At 40.3% G+C, this 20968-nt stretch overlaps 1 protein-coding gene across 1 annotated transcript in view; it reads left to right on the top strand.

Moving 5' to 3' along the window:
* The first annotated feature begins 1537 nt into the window (after positions 1–1537).
* lrch2 (leucine-rich repeats and calponin homology (CH) domain containing 2) overlaps positions 1538–20968 on the top strand; it is a 33063-nt gene continuing 13632 nt past the window's right edge. The window contains exons 1-17 of the mRNA XM_034098729.1: positions 1538–1847; positions 11464–11608; positions 11853–11979; positions 12424–12529; positions 13369–13505; positions 13680–13810; positions 14301–14388; positions 15451–15547; positions 15676–15773; positions 15928–15995; positions 17524–17628; positions 18146–18214; positions 18502–18561; positions 19336–19384; positions 19534–19674; positions 20693–20743; positions 20850–20913. Coding sequence (XP_033954620.1) covers positions 1538–1847; positions 11464–11608; positions 11853–11979; positions 12424–12529; positions 13369–13505; positions 13680–13810; positions 14301–14388; positions 15451–15547; positions 15676–15773; positions 15928–15995; positions 17524–17628; positions 18146–18214; positions 18502–18561; positions 19336–19384; positions 19534–19674; positions 20693–20743; positions 20850–20913 — 1846 coding nt within the window. The remainder of the gene's footprint in view (positions 1848–11463; positions 11609–11852; positions 11980–12423; positions 12530–13368; positions 13506–13679; positions 13811–14300; positions 14389–15450; positions 15548–15675; positions 15774–15927; positions 15996–17523; positions 17629–18145; positions 18215–18501; positions 18562–19335; positions 19385–19533; positions 19675–20692; positions 20744–20849; positions 20914–20968) is intronic.

Here is a 20968-nt window from a genome sequence, read left to right as displayed (position 1 = left end):
TCAAAAAATCAACAGAGTCAAAAGAGCTCCAATAGAATAGAGTTTATCGAGGCGTGTGGCGCAGTGGTTAGAGCGTTGGTGTTCGGATCCGGGGGTCACAGGTTCAAACCCTACTGCAGTCAGCATGTCGTTGTGTCCCTGGGCAAGACACTTCACCCCAAATTGCTCCTGTGTGGATTGTCCACAGTATTGAGTATGTAAGTCGCTTTGGATAAAAGCGTCTAACATGTAATGTAATTGAAGATTCAACAGAGTTCAGCCAACACGAGTCGGTCCATTGAGTGACTGCCTTTACAATGTTCAGGCTTCTTCTTATATTCATTTCTTAGCAGTTGCTATGCCTTTCTTATGAGGGTCTCAGGTACCAGACACCATGAGGGTCTCAGGGCAGGCCCTCCTTCTTCACCTTGACTTTCTCTACCATTGTTGCACCATCCTGAATTCCTTTAGTCAATCGTACTTTATTTGATATTTCGGCCTAGATCATTTTTAATGGTGTTTTTGATATTCTGGCCTATCATTTTTAATGGTGTTTTGACCATGCTATATATTTACCTGCCAACTCCCTAAACAGGTGCAAGGAATCCCATAATGAGAACATTCCACAGATGAACAGTTAACGTATGCGTTTCTGAGCACGTATGCTTTCAATTAGGGTTGTTATATAATATGTCCCATACACACACACAAATATATCCCACACCCAGGGACCCGGAATCTTTTGAGCCAAACAGCATGGATTGACATGGTGTGTTTTGGCCAACCAGAGGACTGTTTGAAAAATTAAAACCGTTAGGCTTTACTGCTCATAATCTCTCCTGAACCTCATTAGGATGCAGAATTAACCTGTTTAAATAATAGGCTGCTGTGAAGTTATCAAAGTGACAATCTATGTAACAATTATTATTTCGCTCAAAGCTTCCTCTTTTCAGTTTGTTCCCGAACCAGTAGTGGAAGCAGATGATGAATCATAATTGCACAAACAAACAAACAAACAAACAAACAAACAAACAAACAAACAAACGGTAATGACCCTATGGGTGCTGTACTTTGCTGTAAGTCTATAATATCATACAGACATATGATGCTTTACATCAGAGTATAAGGTTGCATTACATTAGCATTAGGTAAATGTGATTTTGATGTGCATCTCAAGAGAAAGGGTGTTGTATGCCGATTTGAAACCCCTCTAAGGCAAACATGTGTTGTTTTTTTTATAATATTGGGCTATATAAATAAAACTTGATTGATTGATAGTTCAATTGTAATTTGTCAAATGCCATCCACTGTCCTCCAGGCATTGGTAGCCTCATTTAAATACATCTGAATGTTAGATTGCATGAGGGCCCCTGTCCCCTCTGTGCTGCACTGGGTCCCCTGATGGGAGTTTGATATTAGCAGGTGGAGGAAGGGTAACAGCCTAAAATGGCCACCACTATACCATGCTCACCATCACCAGCTCCATCATCATCATCATCACCAGCAGCACCACCTCAGAAGCCCATCCCCTAGCGTCCGTCCAGGGAATGAAGCCCGTATGCGCATGGGCGGAGATACTGCCGCTGTGCGCTCTTATTATTGTAAGAGTAATTTCTTTTTTACGAAAATGGCGTCTAGTCAGGGAGGTGTGGGAGCTGTCACGGCTCTTCAAAGCCATCACTACTCCAGCGGACCTCCCTGGACCCCGGGCTTCAGCCAGTACCAGCACCAGCAGCAGCACCACACGGCCCGCAGCCTGGACCGGGCTCTGGAGGATGCCGTGTGCTCCGGGATACTCAACCTGAGCGGCAGGAAGCTGAGGGAGTACCCGGGGATGAGCCAGGATCTGAGCGACACAACACAAGCAGGTGGGTTGCTGTGCAGGCATGGACTACAAGAACCCACGAGTCAATGTGCTTCATGATATAAAAATGTGCTCACTCACACATTTGATGTCTTTGTGTATGCAACATGCCCGCATTGTCCATGGCTTTTCGTGATTTTCTGGATAGAGGCGCAGTAACGTGGAGGTGACAATATTTAAAGGGATACCGTCCGCTGGAAATAATACACTATACATCCTGGTTGTAATTACTGTCCACTTAGGGTCATGTATGACACCAGTTTATTGCACAAGGGGCTCGGCTGCTGCTGTGTGGTTGTTTTGGTCGACGCTTACGGCTTTTAGTACCCACCCCCCTCCTGGGACACATGAATGAGACGCACCCAGGCGCTGTGTGTGCAGTGGTTTGTACACCGAGCTGCATTGGATCTGGCACCGGGCTACTGGAGCAGAATATGAATGAACCTATAGGGCAGTTGTAAATTCGTGCGCACCGATTATCATTTGTCGTGAGCATGTGAGAAACGTAGGGGGCCCTCATGCTTCTTCATCTTTCGTTTTTGTTTTTTTTTCGTTTTCGGCACTACCAGACAAAAGATGCATGCAGTGTACTTGCAGCCTCACCCCCCTGCCTGCCTGGGTGTATGCCCATATAACAAGATCTGCCAGGGAGGAAGCCCTTGTCTGCTTTTGGTTTCATTAAGTAGTACGCACATAGATATTATTTACATGTTCTTTGGTTTAGTATTTGATGTCCACAAGAAGGAAGTATATTAATGTATCATATAGTCAGGTGGGTCAGTCAGCAGGTCAGTATTAGTCTCATGTTTTCTGTTTGCTGTGCTATCACAGCATGTCTAATGCAGACTATATTAGACATTGTGATTTAATAAAGGGATGATCTAATTTACACATGAAGGATGACACAATAGACTATACTGATAAGATTGTGTTAGAAGAAACCCCTGTGAAGGAGATTATTTAATGTATTTCTATATGATATACATCATATAAAGGCTGATTAAATGAATGTTATTGACAATTAAATATAAATCATTCTAATTCATGATAATGGACATATGCTGCCTCCTCTCAGAGGTACCATATGGTGTCACTCCGTCATGTGCAGCTCATGGCAAGCTGCAGCTTGTTTGCTGGAGAGCCCCTTACCCCCCAGGGATTTACATTTTCTGCCATACGACTTTGGTATCTCTTCATATACTGACAGCTTGTTGCTAACCGTTCGACTGACAGATGTAAACACATGCATGGGAGGCTGTGGCTCAGTGGATAGTATGATGGACTTTGAATCAGGGGATAGCAAGTTCGAGTCCCACTGTGGTCAGCATGTCGTTGTGTCCCTGGGCAAGACACTTCACCCCAAATTGCTCCTGTGGGGATTGTCCACAGTACTCAATGTATGTTAGTCGCTTTGGATAAAAGTGTCTAACAAATGACATGTAATGTAATGCATGGAATCGAAGTTTAATTGAAAATTCAATTTATAGTCTATATTCCTTAAAAAAACTATGGCTCCATTGAGACAAATCATGGATCCACTGGATGGGCGTTTTTTTAGGCAAGGCACCTTTATGTATAGAGCTTATTGCATTTTTACGAATCTCAAAATGCTTTACATTTAAAAGAAAGACAAAAACGAAGAAAGAGGCATGCAAAACATATCAGGCATATGCAGCACAGTGGTATCAATGAAGAACATGGAAATAAAGACTATTTAAATACACCCAATACCTGCACACACATTTAAACACAGTAAATACATACTTACTTATAGACACAGGGTTTGCTCACACACTGACACCTTTCATAGGCCTGAGAAAACAGGGTGGTTTTGAGCTTAGCTCTAAATAAACATACCGTTTTTATAGACCGCAGCTTATCAGGCTTCCCCCTCATTAGGTTGAACAATTTGGACTTGATACTGCTTTTCTATGTCAGTGATCTGTTATTTTAAATGACCTGTGTCTAAAAAGTGTGAAAATCCTGACGAGGTGCCATAGATATTATGCACAGAGGTCCTTAAAGAGGAGACGGACACAACAGGAAGTTCAGTTAGTCAGCACTATTTCTGGACTCCTGGGCAGACTGCACACACAATATCCTTTAATAACGATCAGCTTGTCTAGATCTAAAGCAGGACTGTCCAAATGTATCAAGAGAGTTGTATATAGGATTTCCAAATAACTGCCGAGGGCATTTACATAACACTGATAGCAGTCACAACAGATATGTTGACACCTTTGTTGTCTTGCTTGCAACCCGTCACTGCTGCAGTCTTTTCACCTTTTTTTTTCACTTCTTCATTTCGATGCCTGGGTGTGCCAGAGGGAAGTCTCACTTTGAAATGTGCTAACAGAGATAAACACCTCGCTGCAGTAACATCCTTTACACCATCTCCAATCTGTGCTGTGAATTGAACAGACGCTGCTTACAGTCTTTACACTTTACTCGATAGATTTAGCTTTTAAATTGAATGAAAAATGAGCTCATTTGAATACACTTTTGAGGAGTGAAATGTACTGTTTCCTCTGAGAATTATAATGATAGGATGTCTTTGGACCATGGCAATATAAAGGCAAATGCCCTTGGAATATCAAAGTCCAAACTATTCCTTGCATCCAAGCATTAATTCTGTATTATTATAATTTCAACCTCATCCTTTTGCTGTGTTAGGATTTTTTCGTTTTCTTCATAGAATAGGGTCTAACCGAGTGGCCTCCATCTGACTAATGAGCAGCAGAAGGCCCCAGTGTGTGTAGACACAGAGGAAGAGAGAGGCTCTCACAGGGGTGTCTGTTTGCAGTGAACTTCTGGCAGTTTGTCTCCACTCAGTTTGTTTTCCCATGGGAGAGAGCTCCGATCTGCTGCCCTGACCTTGGAGCAGGGCTGAGGAGCAGTGCACCAACTTGGGCAGATGCTCAGGTTCATTTCCCAGCATGCCCCTGCCTGTCATTAGCTGGCCCCCCAGGTTACACACACGTCAGACAGTGAGGGGCTTCGGTTGCGGTTGTTTTTTAGGTGCATTTAACAACTTTTTCTATTGTCGTTTCCTTTCTCCAAGGAATATTTGTTTGGTCTAAAGGTTTAAAAAAAGGTTAGACCAATATGATTGTCTTTTTCCCCAATTCAAATATATTACTTTTACTTTGACAAAGGAGTAAAGAAAATAGATACAAATCATATTGAAGTAGCAGAAATTAGAGAAGTTTTACCTTTGCTTCTTTAAAAAGGACTTGGAGTAGACCACTAATAGATCATTCTTTGCAGCGCTAGTGTGTTTACATGTGCACTATTCTCAGACAGGCAACATATGGGTTTTTGTATGGTAGCTCAGGGGAATCCAAACACGTCGTTTTTTACCAACAACTTTGTTTGGTTTTGAGAGAACATAAGGAATTGAGTTTACTTAAGAATATGGGTCATGTGGTTAGGTTTATATTCCCTTGTTTTATTCTGCCTCATAAATGAAGACAGCATCTGTCTCACTACAAATCTCTCGCCTTCTTGTATCCTCTGGGAAGGGTGTGTTGTTATATTTAACAGCCAAATAAATCTCAGAATGAAAAGTATGCAAGGTCAAAGAAAAGATAAAGTGGTGAGTTTTCTAGCCAACTGGGAGTGCATGCAAAGGTGATTTGACAGCCATGATCAAACCTAAAACTCGAAGGTTCGTTGTATACCGTGTCCATCTTCTAAAAAAGGTGGAAAAATGAATATCACACATTTGTATTTGATCGTGACTTGAAGCGAACTCCAAGAATGCTTCTTTGTTTACATTCCTGAGAAGTTTAGTTGTGAAGGACAGTCTCCATGAGGACACAAAAGGATCGTGCTGTTATTTTTGGATTTAATAATCAACCAGTGTAAATACTGCTGAGTGTCACGGCTCGTTAAAGTAAAAGCACATGACAGACACTCAGTCAAAATGCTATTAGACCCAAGGCAAATAAAAACACAGCAGAGCACTTCACTGTGCTACTCATTGTTTGTGCTCAGAAATATCTTAGGCGTCTTATTAAAGTCTTCCCTGTCCTTCCTCTTATCATGGCTGTTTATTTATTGAGGGAGGCTACTTTAAAGAGCTGTCTCCAAAGCGTGCTGCTTTTCTTTACTTCTAACAATTTTTTGCTTGATCATAGTAATATAAGAAAAAAAACACATTCCAAACTGGTCAGACAACTAGACAAGAAATGTGCATACCTGTCTGCAGGAACACAATGCCTTATCACCCAAATGACGCCACTGTTAAATATTTCAATAGTAAAGCTAAATGACCAAAATTGAAATAACAATTGTGAATTTTGTATTATGCACGCACTGGCGTCTGTCCGTCTGTTTTCACCAATGAAATAGTTGAGAAAGGCTTATCAGGAAATGCTAACTGGAGATTATTAAATGTTAACTGGAAAAGTATGATTAGCCCACTGTACCTTACATAACTTTCGTAAATTAGGCCAATATGTAATGCTAGGTGCAGTTAAAATATGTTTGTTTTTGTGTTCTACTTAATTTTAGGGCTGCAGCATGTGATTATTTAAATTATGATCCATCTATGAATTAACTACTATTTTAATTAATTAAACAATGTTTTAGTATTTATTTTGCCAAAAAATAAGCATAATTCATTACATATACATCTCAAAATGCAATAAATCGAAGACAAAATGGTTTCACCCTGCAAATTAGAGAAGTAAAAACCAACAAACGCCCATTCATAATCTTTAAAAGAAGCCTGCAAATAAATTAAGAAACTATTGTGTCATTAAATGCAGACTGTGCTTTTGTTTATTTGAATAAGACCTTAGAGCATGCTTCGGTTTGATCCGACACCTCCTCCGTGAGAATCAGCCAGGGGTCAAGTGTACAGTCATGACTTCTGTTTCCTCATATATAATGCAAAATATGGGTACATTTTTTGATTTCATTCCACTCAGTATATACTTTATTCATGACCGTTTGTAGTTTCACCAGAGAAGATATAAACACCAAGACTGTGACCCATACATTATGGATTATGTGTGTATCACCTCCTTGGACCAAAGCATACAAAATAAATCAAGCATTATGTGAGCATTCATATTTTATATCTTAAGTGCTTATAATAATGTGTCTGGGTATGTTTATTGTGTATATACAGTATGTTGTCGGTATGGGGTTGCTGAACATCAAGGGTTGAAGCGTAGAAGAGCTGGTAGGGGAAGTATAGACTGTGTGACTGTAATGCAATGCCTGCGTGTGTGTAGTAAAAGTGAAATGTCCCAAATGAAAGCACCAACAGACAACCCCCACAAATAAACCGTGCAAATACAGCTGCTTGCCCCCCGCCAAACATCACACACACACAACAGTTTAACCGCTCCATCACCATCCGCCATCACCATCCACCTGTCAGTGATTCAGCAAAAGTCCTGAGCCCTCCTGGACACCAGCTTCAGTTGTTAGCTCATCTTATCACTGTTGTCATGGCTCATTATCAACATTATGAGAAACCCCATTGGTGTATCTCCTCGGGCTGTACCTGTACCGGTTTGCAGATTGATAAGGTTCAAACTTTTCAATACTAGGCATCCTTTTTTGGCATGAATATTCTTTCTATCCAAACCCAATATGTCAACACGGTTACAGATAAAGAATAGGCTACTACACTAATATTATGAGTATACAATTATTTGTAGAATTATATTCCTGTTGTGGATCGTATGTTTTTTGAATTGTGTGATAAAAAAATGACGTACAAATCTAAATGTATTTATTTAAAGAAAAAATGCAATGCAATCATTTCGAAAAGTCAGAACATGTTTAATGTGTAAAATTACTTACTATATTCTTTGCATTTCAAAAACAACATTTCTGCTGCTTTAACCAGAGTAACACATTTAGTCTGATGAATAATTGTATTCAAATTGTGGATTTAGTTCCTAGATTTAAATTATTTTAGGGTGATAATGTGGTAACAGGCTTATAAAGCTTAATAAAAATCGTCAGTAAAAGCTTCGGTTGTAAAAAAAAGAAAAGACAGCGGTACAGCCCCAGTATCTCCAGGAGCAGATTGATGAGCAGAAGCTCATAACATCCCTGACCAGCAGAAGGTTCCTGAAACTCAGCGAGGCTCCAGACCACTCCCTAACCGGCCAGCCAGACACGCGTTTCCCCCGAGTGCAAATAATTAACCCCAATTAATCATGTTTTTGACATGTTCATTAAATTGAGCGCTGTATAGAAGTCACTGAGGTGTTAAAATAAATGATTGGATGGTAGTATTTTTGCGTGTACATTTCTTTGCAGTTTTCTGCACTTGATGTATGGATTTCTGGTCGACCAAAAGTGATATTCTTGCACCGTTTTATTAAGATACAGGCCATTAGACTGCTAAACACCTGAACTTTTGAAAGAACATCCATAACATTCATCTGTTTGCAACTTATATATATATATATATATATATACATCAATATTCCAATTACTTGTATATAGACTAGTCTGCACTATTTCTATTATATTCTATTTTATTTTATTTACTTGCACTATTTTATGTTTTATTGTATTGCACTGTTGGAGGAGCGTCTGACCTAAGATTTTCATCGTCATAACTACACTGTAGCTACTGTATGCACACATGACAATAAAAGCCTTGAATCTTGAGATGATCTCAGGTTGAAGATTAAAATTGCAACCTGCTATTTTCCGTTCAGGAGCAGCAGTATAGTGAGAGAGACTGTAGTCTGTTATTTCCTCCAGCCCTCAGCAGGATGTCTGCTAGTATAAAGTTAGTTGTGTCATGGAAAAACATAGCCAGACATCATCTGCACTACTAACATAAATGAATAGATTAGTGATTTGTCGTGAGGGTGCAGCGTGGTGGAGCCTGGATGGAGCAGTGGGCGACCAGTAGGAGGATAAAAGCCCGGCTGTGAGCTGCAGATGGTGCTCGGCCTGGGATGGAGGAGGGAAAAGGGGATGGAGACGGACAGGCTCACAAAGACTGCCTCCACCCACCCCCATCGCCCATCCACCCATATGATTCCTCCGCTACAGAAGAATCCCCAGTTGTTTGGCTGGAGGGAGGGAGGTCTGTGTACAGCTGCGTTACAGCATCAAGGTCCGAGCCTCAGGGAGAGGCACAATTGACTCTTAATGGAAAACAAGTAGACCCTGTGACCCCAGCTTTGGTCTTTCCCTGTGTGGTAATGTCTGTCTCCCTCAACCTCACGACTTAATTTCCCCTTCGTACTGACTGTCTCATGGTCTGCGTCTCACTTCTGCTTATTGGCTGCTGTCAGAGCTCAGACCACAGCTACAGAGAGTTCTGTCGGGTCTATTTCTGAACATTTAATACTTGTTAAAGAAAGTCTATCAAAAAAGCACCGACACAATAGTTTTGCTCGCCTTATGACAAGGATTAAAGGCTTTAATGTCTGCATACATTTATTAAAAATATCCTTGAATAAAAGCTACTGACATAAGTAATCCATCCTCGGAAAACAGAAACCTCTAAAAAAGGACATTAAGCATGTTTTTAGGTTCACAATCATATTTTGTTCTTCTACTGTTACATTTTAAAATACTTAAATGTATTTCTCATACTGCCCGTGCGGCAGCACCTCTTTTCACCCTCTGTTTGAAACCAGAGTCCAGTCTGCTCTGATTGGTTAGCTGGCAGGCACTGTTGTGATTGGTCAACCTCTTAGAGATGTCCCGCCCCTTAGCCTATATCTTACAATGTGTTGGAGCGCTAGCCAATAGAAGCGTGAGTGTTGAATAGTTACATTCATTTTAGCCTCTGCAGACCATTTACATGCAAAAAACTCCTATAAAACACACTAGAAATAAAGAGAAAAACCCCCAAAAGCTTATTATGTCCTCTTTAACAGTCAGACAGTGAGTGCAAAGTAGTGCCCATATCGCTTAATTGTTTAATAAAGGCTGGTAACTATGTGATTGCATGCATTAAGGAGATGGAGTCGTTTTTGCTTTCAGCAGTATGGCTGTGGCACATCAGTGAGGTGGGACAGAATAATTGAAAGCCCTTTTTATCTGTGGCTGGCTGTGCAGGTCCTCACAGAGGCACCTAATTATCATGTCACCCAGAGGTAATTCAGGAGACAAGATCGTTCACACACACATACACAGGCATGCACACACTCTAATTTGCAGCCGCTGAATCAATATGTGTCTGAAGGTGAAGTCTTATCAATTATGTGGTCTTTAAATGTATTGTTCTCACCTTCCCCATGTAGCCTCACTTTTCCTTTTTAAATGGATGCTGTTTGTGTTATTTAATTGACGATGGAGAGAAATAGAAAGATAGTGTGGATTTGTGTGCGTGTGTGTGTGCAGGGAAACGTCTTAGTCTGTTTGAGTGATTCAAGCAACCTTGATGTGACTTGATCGAGGCTTTACGCGTTATACAAAACGCATGTATGAAATGTAGGCCTCTACAAGTCTGCTTAATGATGATGACTATAATATAGTACATTGTAATGTGTATGGGAAAGTGCTGAATGGGTATTCTTCTCTACCTCCATGTTCTTAGGCAAGAGAGCTAGTATCTAAATATTTTATCATAAGAGGAAGATGCAAATGAGACGCTACGCTAACATCGATTGACTGGAGCAACGATTATATTCAGACTGTTTTTTTGTTACAGAATAGTACCACCCTTGGCTGGTTAATGAAGGACTGTGATTTTGCTGCTAATTGTCTTTAGTTGCAGAGCACATGAGTCATAGTGTGGTCTATACTAACCAGGTGACACATTTCAATACTAATTGTACCTTTGTTATGGAACTAATATCAATATTTCCCTGTCTTTGTTAATCAATTGAATTACCTGCAAAACCAAAGACATTACCATAAGCCTTTACTCTGTGTTTAGTGTCAATCAGCCAATGAGTAGTTAGACGCAAATTAAGAAAGTGAAGATGTCATACATTATCCCTACTTAACATTAGCATGTTGTCATTTTATTTCTGTTGCTGTGCTAGCATTTAGCTTAAAATACAACAGTGACTAAATACAGCCTTAGCTGCAAACTGATGCTGCAATTTAAGATAAATCCGATGCATTCTGTCACATCACATATCACTAAATCACATTTCATTAAATATATTTCACATTTATGTGCTAAAACACACATTTCAGTCCCATAACTTCAGAAATACTAAGGTGTCATACAAATAACTTTATTAATAAATGCTCAAATGAGAAATACATCGATATACATTTTTTTTTCTTGAATACATCTTGAGTCTTTATCTCCTTATCTCTCCGCTTGGAACTGATATTTGACATAAAGAGAAGATGTGGAGTGAGTTCTAATTCATTGCAAACATTCATACAAATGAAATCCATTACTGTGCCACTCCCAGTGAGATCCATATTGGAAATACTGAGATATCACACTGCCAGTAGCACTCAAACCATTCGAGGCTTGAGACTCTGGTGAAATCTTAGACCAGTGTTCGATGAGGAGGCTCCGTCACACAGATGTATTGATTTCTCTTTGAAACATATCGCCTCATGCTTGATGCAAACATAATGGAGATCTTAAAGATAATATAATGTCCGATGTGTTTTCCAAGTGCACATATTTGACCAGCTCCTGTCCCTTTGCTTTGCAGATTTGTCCAAGAATCGACTGACAGAAATCCCCCCTGATTTGTGTCTGTTCGCCCCCCTGGAGTCGCTCAACCTCTACCACAACTGCATCAAGTGCGTCCCAGAAGCCATTATCAACCTGCAGATGCTGACATACCTGGACATCAGGTGAGTCATTGCTATCACTGTGTTTTGTCTCCTGTGTCTTATTAAATAAGTGTGTGTCCTGTGTGTCCGGTTTTATATCTCTTGAAGAAGTGCTTGTTCCCTTTTTAGGACACTGAAAGCCGGGCATGTTTCATGAAAGACAGACATTTCCTCTTTTGCTGACACTCTATTCCCCGTGTCTGCATACTCACTGCTACATGTATACTTCTTTTAAAATAGGTCAATGTTTTATCTCTCCCTACAGCCGCAATCTCCTGTCAGTTTTGCCAAAATATTTGTTCAGCCTCCCCCTCAAAGTTCTGCTTGTGAGCAACAACAAGCTGGTGTCCATCCCCGAGGAGATCGGCAAGGCCAAAGAGTTGATGGAACTGGTGAGCTGTGTGTGTGTGTGTGTGTGTGTGTGTGTGTGTGTGTGTGTGTGTGTGTGTGTGTGTGTGTGTGTGTGTGTGTGTGTGTGTGTGTGTGTGTGTGTGTGTGTGGCGCATTACTATACTTGTGGGGACCTAAATCTGTTTACACAGTCACGTGTGGGGACTCGCCTCCCTTATGGGGACAAATTGGAGGTACCCATGAGGGGAATCATTAATTTTAGGGTGAAGACTTGGTTAGGTTTAGGATTAGGGTTAGGGTAAGGGTAAGGGTAAGGGTTAGGGTTAGGCATGTGTTGGTTATAGTTAAGGTTGGGATAAGTCTCCAGGAAATGCATGTAAGTCAATGTAATGTCCCCTGAAGTGATGTATACATGGTATGTGTGTGTGTATTTTAATGGTACTGCCAGAACAATCTCATTCTTGACACTTTGTCTCCCCCTGCAGGATGTGAGCTGTAATGAGATCCAGGTGCTGCCGGCTCAGGTTGGGAGGCTTTACGCTTTGAGAGAACTGAACATCAGGAGGAATTGTCTTCACATGCTGCCTGAGGGTCAGTCCATCACACCGGATTCATCCATTCATTCATAAACTATGCACTCTGCATCTCGTTATACTTTGTGTATAGTGACAATAAAAGGCTTTAACTTTAACTTAACTTAACTTTTAACTTTTTAACTAACCACGGGTTCAGCTAATAATATGTATCAAGCAACATTGAATAATCCTGGAGTTCTGTCATGCTTAAAAAAAAAATATTTCACATAAAGCAACAAACCATGCAGCCTTTGATTTTGTTTATATTTTACAAAAGTAAAGCCTTAAGTGTAAGTGTTTGCCATGATTCAGGGCACTTTGTTTGGTAAAGTGTGTTCAGGTCACATGAGGGTTTGAACTCTGTGATGAAAGGCAGTTGCAGAAACCTTTCATTTCTCTGCTTGCATTTGAATTTGAGTGAATTTATTTAAAAATATGTATCACACCCTAAAGGTGGAGAGAGGAGCTGTGAGACTAGAATATTTTAAATGGAATATCTGCATTTCAAAAAGACAATGTACTGTGAACGACCTAACAAGGGGAATTTTGGGAATTGTGGGATATCTCATTTTTGGAGCTTGACTCATACTAGAGAAAAGTAATGTGCTTCCACTTTAATTGAGTTCCCCATATATATATAGAACAATACAAACTGGAGTACTCCTTTGAGATGCCATGGTACTATATTCAGTAGCTCAGCCTGGAAACCAGATCAATGTGGACATGACTCAGGGTTATGCTGCACTCCTACTATGTCTAACCCACCAGCATTACAAAGCATATCATGTGTCCCCCATTGCATTTCGTTAACTGTACATCACATTTAACAAAAGCTTTTCTCTGGTCTGCTTACAGAGTTGTCTGACCTACCTCTCATCCGCCTTGACTTTTCCTGCAATAAGATCACAGAGATTCCTCCGGCTTACAGGAAACTCAGGCAGCTGCAGCACATCATCCTAGATAACAATCCTATGCAGTCTCCACCCGCACAGGTACGTGCATTTGTACAATTCTGTTGACGTCAAAATATGTTGTCAACATGGAGCACAAATTCTTTCTCTGGTTTTCACTCTACAAACCAGGTACAGTTGCACCATCTAGTGGAGGACTGAGGATTTTTACAACTCAGACTACAGAAACACATCGTGTGCGTTTGTATGTTTCAGATTTGCCTGAAGGGCAAAGTGCACATATTGAAGTACCTGAACATCCAGGCGTGCAGGACGGACAAGAAGCCGGACACCCTGGACCTCCCCTCCCTCGGCAAGCGATGCATCCCTCAGCCACTCACAGATAGGTACTAACTCATTTACGGTAAATGTTTGACTATGACATAAAGAGCTGCATTAAAAAATATATATTTATCAATTAATGCAAATTATAGTTTTGAATTGCATATGGTCTATGAAATGTCCTTAAATAGTGAAAAATACTATCCTAGTTTATCAAATATCTTGTTTTTGTGTCCAAAATATTAAGTTTAACATGATATTGAACATATACAGGCAGGACATATCTATATTTGAGATGCTAAGTAAGTAATAAAAAAGTAATATTCTGCCATTTTTGCATGAAAAATTACCTTTCACCAAATAATTACCAAAATTCTTTAATTAAACTATGACTTGATTGTTTTTTCTGCTGATTGACTAATACATGAGTTGCCTTATAGTTGATACTCTAACAGAATGACTTACTTTTGTTAATTGTGTGCTTGCAAATTACATGTTATGGTTACGTTGGTTACAAAAATACAGGCCTAATGAGCAGTTTGTTTTGTTTTCCAGCATGGAAGATTTTTATCCCAGTAAGAACCACGGGCCTGACTCTGGAATCGGTAGTGACAATGGCGACAAGAGGCTGTCTACGACTGAGGTCCGAGTTCAAACCCTAAAGATGCTAATGGCATGGCCAATTCGTGATGATCATGTTATTGTATTTTACTACTTTACTACTGAAAAATGTAAAGATACAAGAACGTCAAAGTATGGCCTTTGGACAATTATAATACATTGCTGCTTGCCTTGTCACGGCTGGAGGGCAAGGTACACAGGACCCACATGCAGAATATCCAAATTCAAAATACTTTATTTGCAAAACTAGCAACAAAGTAAAATAAGGCAAGGCAAAAACACAAAAATCCCTCTGAACAAAAAAACCTTCCCAACAACATCAATAATCTCACAAAGACAGACAGAACAACCAGAACTTAAATGCACACAAACTAATCAACTGAACAGGACACAGGTGAGGGGGAGGAGACAACACAGGGCACCAGATGCACACAATCAGCAGTAACAAATCAGATGGGAGGGGGAACACAGAGACAGGAAACCAAAGACAGAACTATACATGACAAAAACACAACACAGACAGATTGTGATAAGCCTGTGATTTATATTTCATATTCATGTTAATCTACAAATTCAAACCTTTTGGCTTCAGGCAGGAAATAACACAGTATTTTTATGCCTCACAATCCACAATTCAAAAGTATGCTTGCAAAAATCTAATCAAAAGAGGCCAAAGTAGCCAAGCAGTGATTCAAAAAACTGGTTTATGAGGAAAAAAAGGCAGACTTGAGAGACCGATAACAATTGCAATCGGCAACAGACTATCTTTTGAGAGTTGGAAGCTAATTTGGCACTTGCTTTGGAAGGACTTGCTTATGGTGTTACGGCTTAGTTTAAAAGTTTCTTCGAGAGTAACTTGTGGACAGACAGGGGATTAAGTCATGACTGTTGTGGAAAAATCAACATCTGGAAATGTGTGTGGGAGTCCCAGACACAGTAACCTTCCTGCTGCTACTGTTGCAAAACACTTTTATATCCGTGGGATCAGAACAACATTAGAGACTTCATCCAGTCAACGATGCATTCAGTTAAATCCCTGAAATAGGAACAAGAGTTGACTTGTGGTTCTTCTTCCCCCCTGCAGCCTTCAGACGACGACACAGTCAGCCTCCACTCTCAGGTTTCAGAGACAGCCCGTGCTGATGCCCTCTCACTCCTCTCCAAAATGGACTCTTGCAAAGGTTACCCAAAATAAGTATCACATATTCCCTTTGAAAGCAATAAAACGGGAGAGCGCGGGGTGGTTGAATGAAGTGCCTACAATTTGAACGTTTATTTGATGACCGCGGATGCTTCCTCCCTCTATCAGATCAGGATCTCTATGACTTTATAGACCCCAACCCGGACAAGGATCCTGCTCTGTCAGAGTGTGACGGGCAGCAGAGCGGTCATGTGTCTTGTATAAAGGTATGAATCGATACATCAAAACACCAGAAGGAAGATTCGAGCATAAAGAAAAGTGAAGAAAGGACAGGAAGAGATCAGATCCAGTGCTGTCGATGCATTTGTGATTTGTGTCTGTGTGTGTGTGTGTGTGTGTGTGTGTGTGTGTTTGTTTCAGGAACTGGAAAAGGTTCTTAACATGTCTCACCAAAGCAAAGATAAAGAGAACTGGAAAGAGGAATCAGGGTGAGTCCAATGTTCAGTACATTTGCACTCTGATGTTTGCATAAACACGTATCGTCTTATTATTATACAATAGATGCCATTTATTTTTCAGAAAAAGGCTTGCCATGATTTCTGTAGAAGGAGTTTCACATCAATGAGTCAACATTTGGTTGGTTGCCATTAGCCCTTGCCCATGGAAAATTCAGAATGACATTTGATGTTCCTCAGAAACATTTATTTTGTTTATCCCAAGGTTGCTAATGTATAAATCCTGATCCTCGGTTACCTTAGTTCAAGACCGTTATAGGGCCAACAGAGGAATGTGTTAGCTACTGCTCAAGAAACAATGGTTTTACTTCATATTTATTATAAAGTGATTTAGCTACATGACAAGAAACTTCAAACTTGGAGGAACATTTTGAAGGTTGTATAACTGTCTTTTTCTGTGTAATATATTTAAGAAGAATGCAATCGACTAAAAATTGCACCTGAAACATTAAACAAAAGTGAACCCAGCAGATTCCCTTTGTGAACTAAGTGTAAAGGGTCAGCTATCACCTATACGTTTTGGTCTTAGAACTGTTCAAATTAAGTTCTGATCATTTATAAAAAAGGAGTTGGGTGCCACGATTAAATAAAATATATATTTAAAGCTATATTGGTATTCTGGTCCACGTTGGTAGGCTGTCTAAAACTTCAGCACATTTTTGACAATCATTGGCTGAAGGGACTAACACTACATGACATCAACAACTTCATCATTAAGTGGTCTAAAAAATGTACACATCATTTAGTTTGTATATGGGGTGGTTTTTTGGCGGTTTTTTGGCGCAGTGCTTAGAGGGTTGGTCATCAGATCAAGGGGCGTTGGTGAACTCCAGTTCGAATCCCGCCTCGGCCGCCACTGCGTCACGGCCCGTCCACACAGCGGCGTGCGTTGACGCTTCACCATTCACTTTGAATGGGGTGACGTTACTTTTAGCCGAAATGCATCGTGGGAAGCGACGTGAAGCGTAGCTGGTGTGGCTCGCTGCAAAAGTTGAGCAATGTTCAACTTTTGACGCCTCGGCAGAAGCGTCAGCCAATCGAATCATATGCCAGTACAAGCTCTAGCCAATCAAACCGCTGCTTGTGTGTCAGGGGCGGGAGATTCATGTGATTGGTTGTTGGTCGAGTTTCAGACACGCCCGCCGGCAAGCGTCAGCTCACGCCGCTGTGTGGACGGGCCGTCAGGCCGTTGTGTCCTTGGGCAAGACACTTTACCCGCATTTGCTCCTGTGGGTAATGTGCGCAGTAATGACTCTTACATGTCTAATATGTGTAATGTGTACTTGTAAAGCGCTTTGAGCACCTGTAAAAGCGCTCTAATAAAAAATGAAATGCATTATTATTATTATATCAAAGAAGGCTTTCGTGTTTTGACAGCTGTTTTTTGATGACCTTTTTATGAATTTGGGCAAGATAATGAGTTTTCCAAATGTTTAAACCTGTGAGTCAATATCCAGAGTTTTTCCGGTGTTAATAACTTTCATCCTGAACTTTTTCCCAGTTCCGATAAGGAGCAGCTAGTTGAGGAGGAGGATGACGAGCTGAAGGAAGTGCTGGATCTGAGGAAGATTGCCGTTCAACTTCTTCAGCAGGAGCAGCAGAACAGGTGTGTGGGTCTCACTTTTCTTTAAGTAGAGTAACAGACATCCCATACTTACTTTATCATCTAAAATAAAAATATTTTTGCTTTTACATTCTCCTTAAATTGCATGACATGTCACTTGTTAGACGCTTTTATCCAAAGCGACTTACATACTCAATACTGTGGGCAATCCCCACAGGAGCAATCTGGGGTGAAGTGTCTCAGGGACACAACGACATGCTGACTGCAGTGGGGTTTGAACCTGTGACCCCCAGATCCTAACACCAACACACAAACCACTGCACCACACGCCTCAATAGATCTGTTCACATTTGAGTACATCTCCTCTCATCACTGGGTGTTTTCATTCTCTGTTTCTCAATATCAACGCTGATGTTTTGTCTTACATCCTCAAATACATCTCCATTTCACGTGTGCCATTGGAGTCCTTATTAGCATGTCTCTCACTGCCTCTCTGCCCCATCCTGATCCTCTCGTGTTCGCTGCGTTCTTCCTCAACTCGACGTCTATTCTGTTCTAGACGACGATCCTTGATTTGCCGAGCGGAGAGTCTTATTCACCGACGGAGGGTGACCGGCCGGGCTCACAGGTGGGTGGAGAGACTTCCTTTATCGTAATTCACAGGTTGTTTTATGTTACAGTGGGTATTCAACCATGTGCATGAGTGAGTGGGAAGAGAAGTGGAATTAGCTGACTTTTTTCTGTGATCGCCCTTTGTTGCTCAAGAGGCCACATTTCCATTGAATTCCACCCCTAAATTAATTGTTTCTTTTTGTTTTGTGTACAGGTTGTTGAGTAACATGAGTCAGTGCTATAGTCACAGGGCTTGTTGATGTGCATCGTTGTACCAAGACACACTTTTGTTTGTGTCGGCAGATTTCTGAGTCACTCTGGAAGCTTGGGTAACAAGCCGCGCCCCCCCCCCCAGCCTCGGAGGTAAGTACTGTACCACAGGTCTTTACAGTTGTAACAATTAACAGATACCTAGCAATCATTTTGCTTTTATTGGTATAATGTTTTCTCTCGGCTGTTAGAGATTAGATTAGATTAGGATTAGATCAATTTTTATTGATTCCAGACTGGTAAATGATTTCGTCACAGCAGCATGTAGACAACTCATTGCACATGAATACAACATTCAATAAAATACAAAATGAACATAGTATAAGTAAATATATAGATCAAAAGTAGAAAATAAACAAAACAGTGTATATACACGTATCACCAGTAAAAGATGTATACCTGTAGAGTGTCTATTTAATATACAATATTCATATATAGATTGAAGTTAGTGTACATGTTATATGAAATTAAGCTGCATTACATTAATGTTATGGCCAAATACCAAACTAGCAACTACCAAATGGGCTACTTAGACTATAAAGGACATCATGCTCTTATAATAATCATACAACATCCATTAAGTTATGTTGTAAGCAGGTTATTTGAATAAAAACACTAAGGTACAGTATCGCTTTTCAAGGCACTTATAGTGTGAGTGCTAACGTCCATGAAATAAAAAAAAGGAAATGTCTCTAATAAACCTTATAAATCTAATCACACATGATGGCAGGTAGTGAACAAGCACTTGCAAATCCAAATTTCAGACAGAGTAACCAGAAGGATTTATTTAGGCTCATAGTGCCTTTTAATGTCATTCTAATGTAAAACACAGATAGTCATCCTATGCTCCACGTGTCTTTATTCCAGTGCCTCTCTGGATGAAGGGAGCAGTGGAGCCTCAGTGCTGAGTGGACAGGTACACACTCTTCTTACTTTAAAGCAAACATATCAAACAAAAAATAAGTTCTGTGCCTTTGTTTATTACGTCTCCCATTTCTCATGTGATGTGTTCTCTCTGGAGGATGCAGAGAAAATGATTTTAATTTAATCCGCCTCATTTTGCAGCCGTCTTCCTCCTGCTCCTTTGATGGCAGCCTGAAGACCGATTCGTCAGATTCAGATCCAAAGTGGCCCGAAGTCCCACCGGTCCTCAATCAGAATGAGGAGCGCAGGAGGAACAAGTACCTGAGAAAAGATTATCTGAAGGTGTGAGAGTGAACACACGTCTCTAAGTGACAGCAGCTTTCTAATCGAAATGGGTTTTCTGCAGAACAAACCCTCTTTAGTTGCCTGAGGAAACATTCAAACTCCTTGATGATTTATTACATACAGTACTTGGTGTCTAGCCATGTAGAATGTTTTGGGATCATTTCAAATGTTTCTTTAGTTTTATGGTTCACTGACTTAATAATAACATTTAACGAACGATTGTCTTATTTTAAATCATCTAAGCCAGTGGTTCCCAACCTGGGCCAGGCCTCAGATGATTTGAGGCCAAATATCATATTTAGACTTTTTTTTTTTTTTTTACATATAATTGTAAAGCAATATATGATTGGCAATAAAAGCCTTGTCTCTACATTACAATAAAATATAAAAAATAATTGATTAATTAATTTGAATAATAATTCAAGTTAAAGGCATAAAAAGACAGAAATGTATAATTCTTTCTTTGATAGAAATGTTTCTTCTGCCCGTAAAGTGTCCAAACCGGGCTTGTCTGGATAAGCGCATTTTTAAAACATAGTCATTGTCCATGCCGGTTTCAGTTGGATTATTTGTCACAGTTGCTCCGATCAGATCGGTCTCCTCCATTTTGTAGATTATTTACGACTTTTTAATCCACATAAACACATCGGCAAAATCCGGCTTACTTTGAGCATGTGTTTTAAACAGTTCAATCCCTTTGTGAATTGTTTCCACTTCTGCGCCGTCCTTTAATTTCTTCATACAGTGGGAATCCAAATGAATTAATCCTGAGTCCAATAACCATCAAAGTCACTCCAATAGTGCTCCTTAATTACGCTTTCATCCTCCTTTAGCAAAAATACTTCACATTCATCTAGTTTGTGACAGTAGTTGTAGCATTTTTGTGTGTCGGGGGGGGCGCAACTTCCAACAGGAGTCATTTGGGGGGGCTCTTGGGAAAAAAGGTTGGGAACCACTGATCTAAGCGCATGTATGTCAGTAAGATCTTAAAATGATGTGTTTTCTTTCCTGACAGTACAAGTGTCAGACGGCTCGCAAAAACTCCAACGGCAACGATGAGTGTGAGGTACGTGTGAGAAACACCTTGAAGAAAACATGCGAAATGTTTTTTCATCAATGTTCAGTTCTAAGAAAATACCCTTTTCTGATTTTCATAAATGATTTGTTTCCAGGAGGGTTTGAGCAACGCAGATTTCAGCACCACCCTAACAGTGTTTGGACTGAAGCCAAGATCAGGTAAAACACAATGGCTTGAAGCATAACCGAGTTAACTCTTAGACGCAGTGGTTTT

Source organism: Pseudochaenichthys georgianus, chromosome 14, assembly GCF_902827115.2.
Source record: "Pseudochaenichthys georgianus chromosome 14, fPseGeo1.2, whole genome shotgun sequence".
Classification (NCBI taxonomy): Eukaryota; Metazoa; Chordata; class Actinopteri; order Perciformes; family Channichthyidae; genus Pseudochaenichthys; species Pseudochaenichthys georgianus.
The sequence above is the reverse complement of the archived record's forward strand: the minus strand, read 5'-3'. Positions and strand labels throughout refer to the sequence as shown.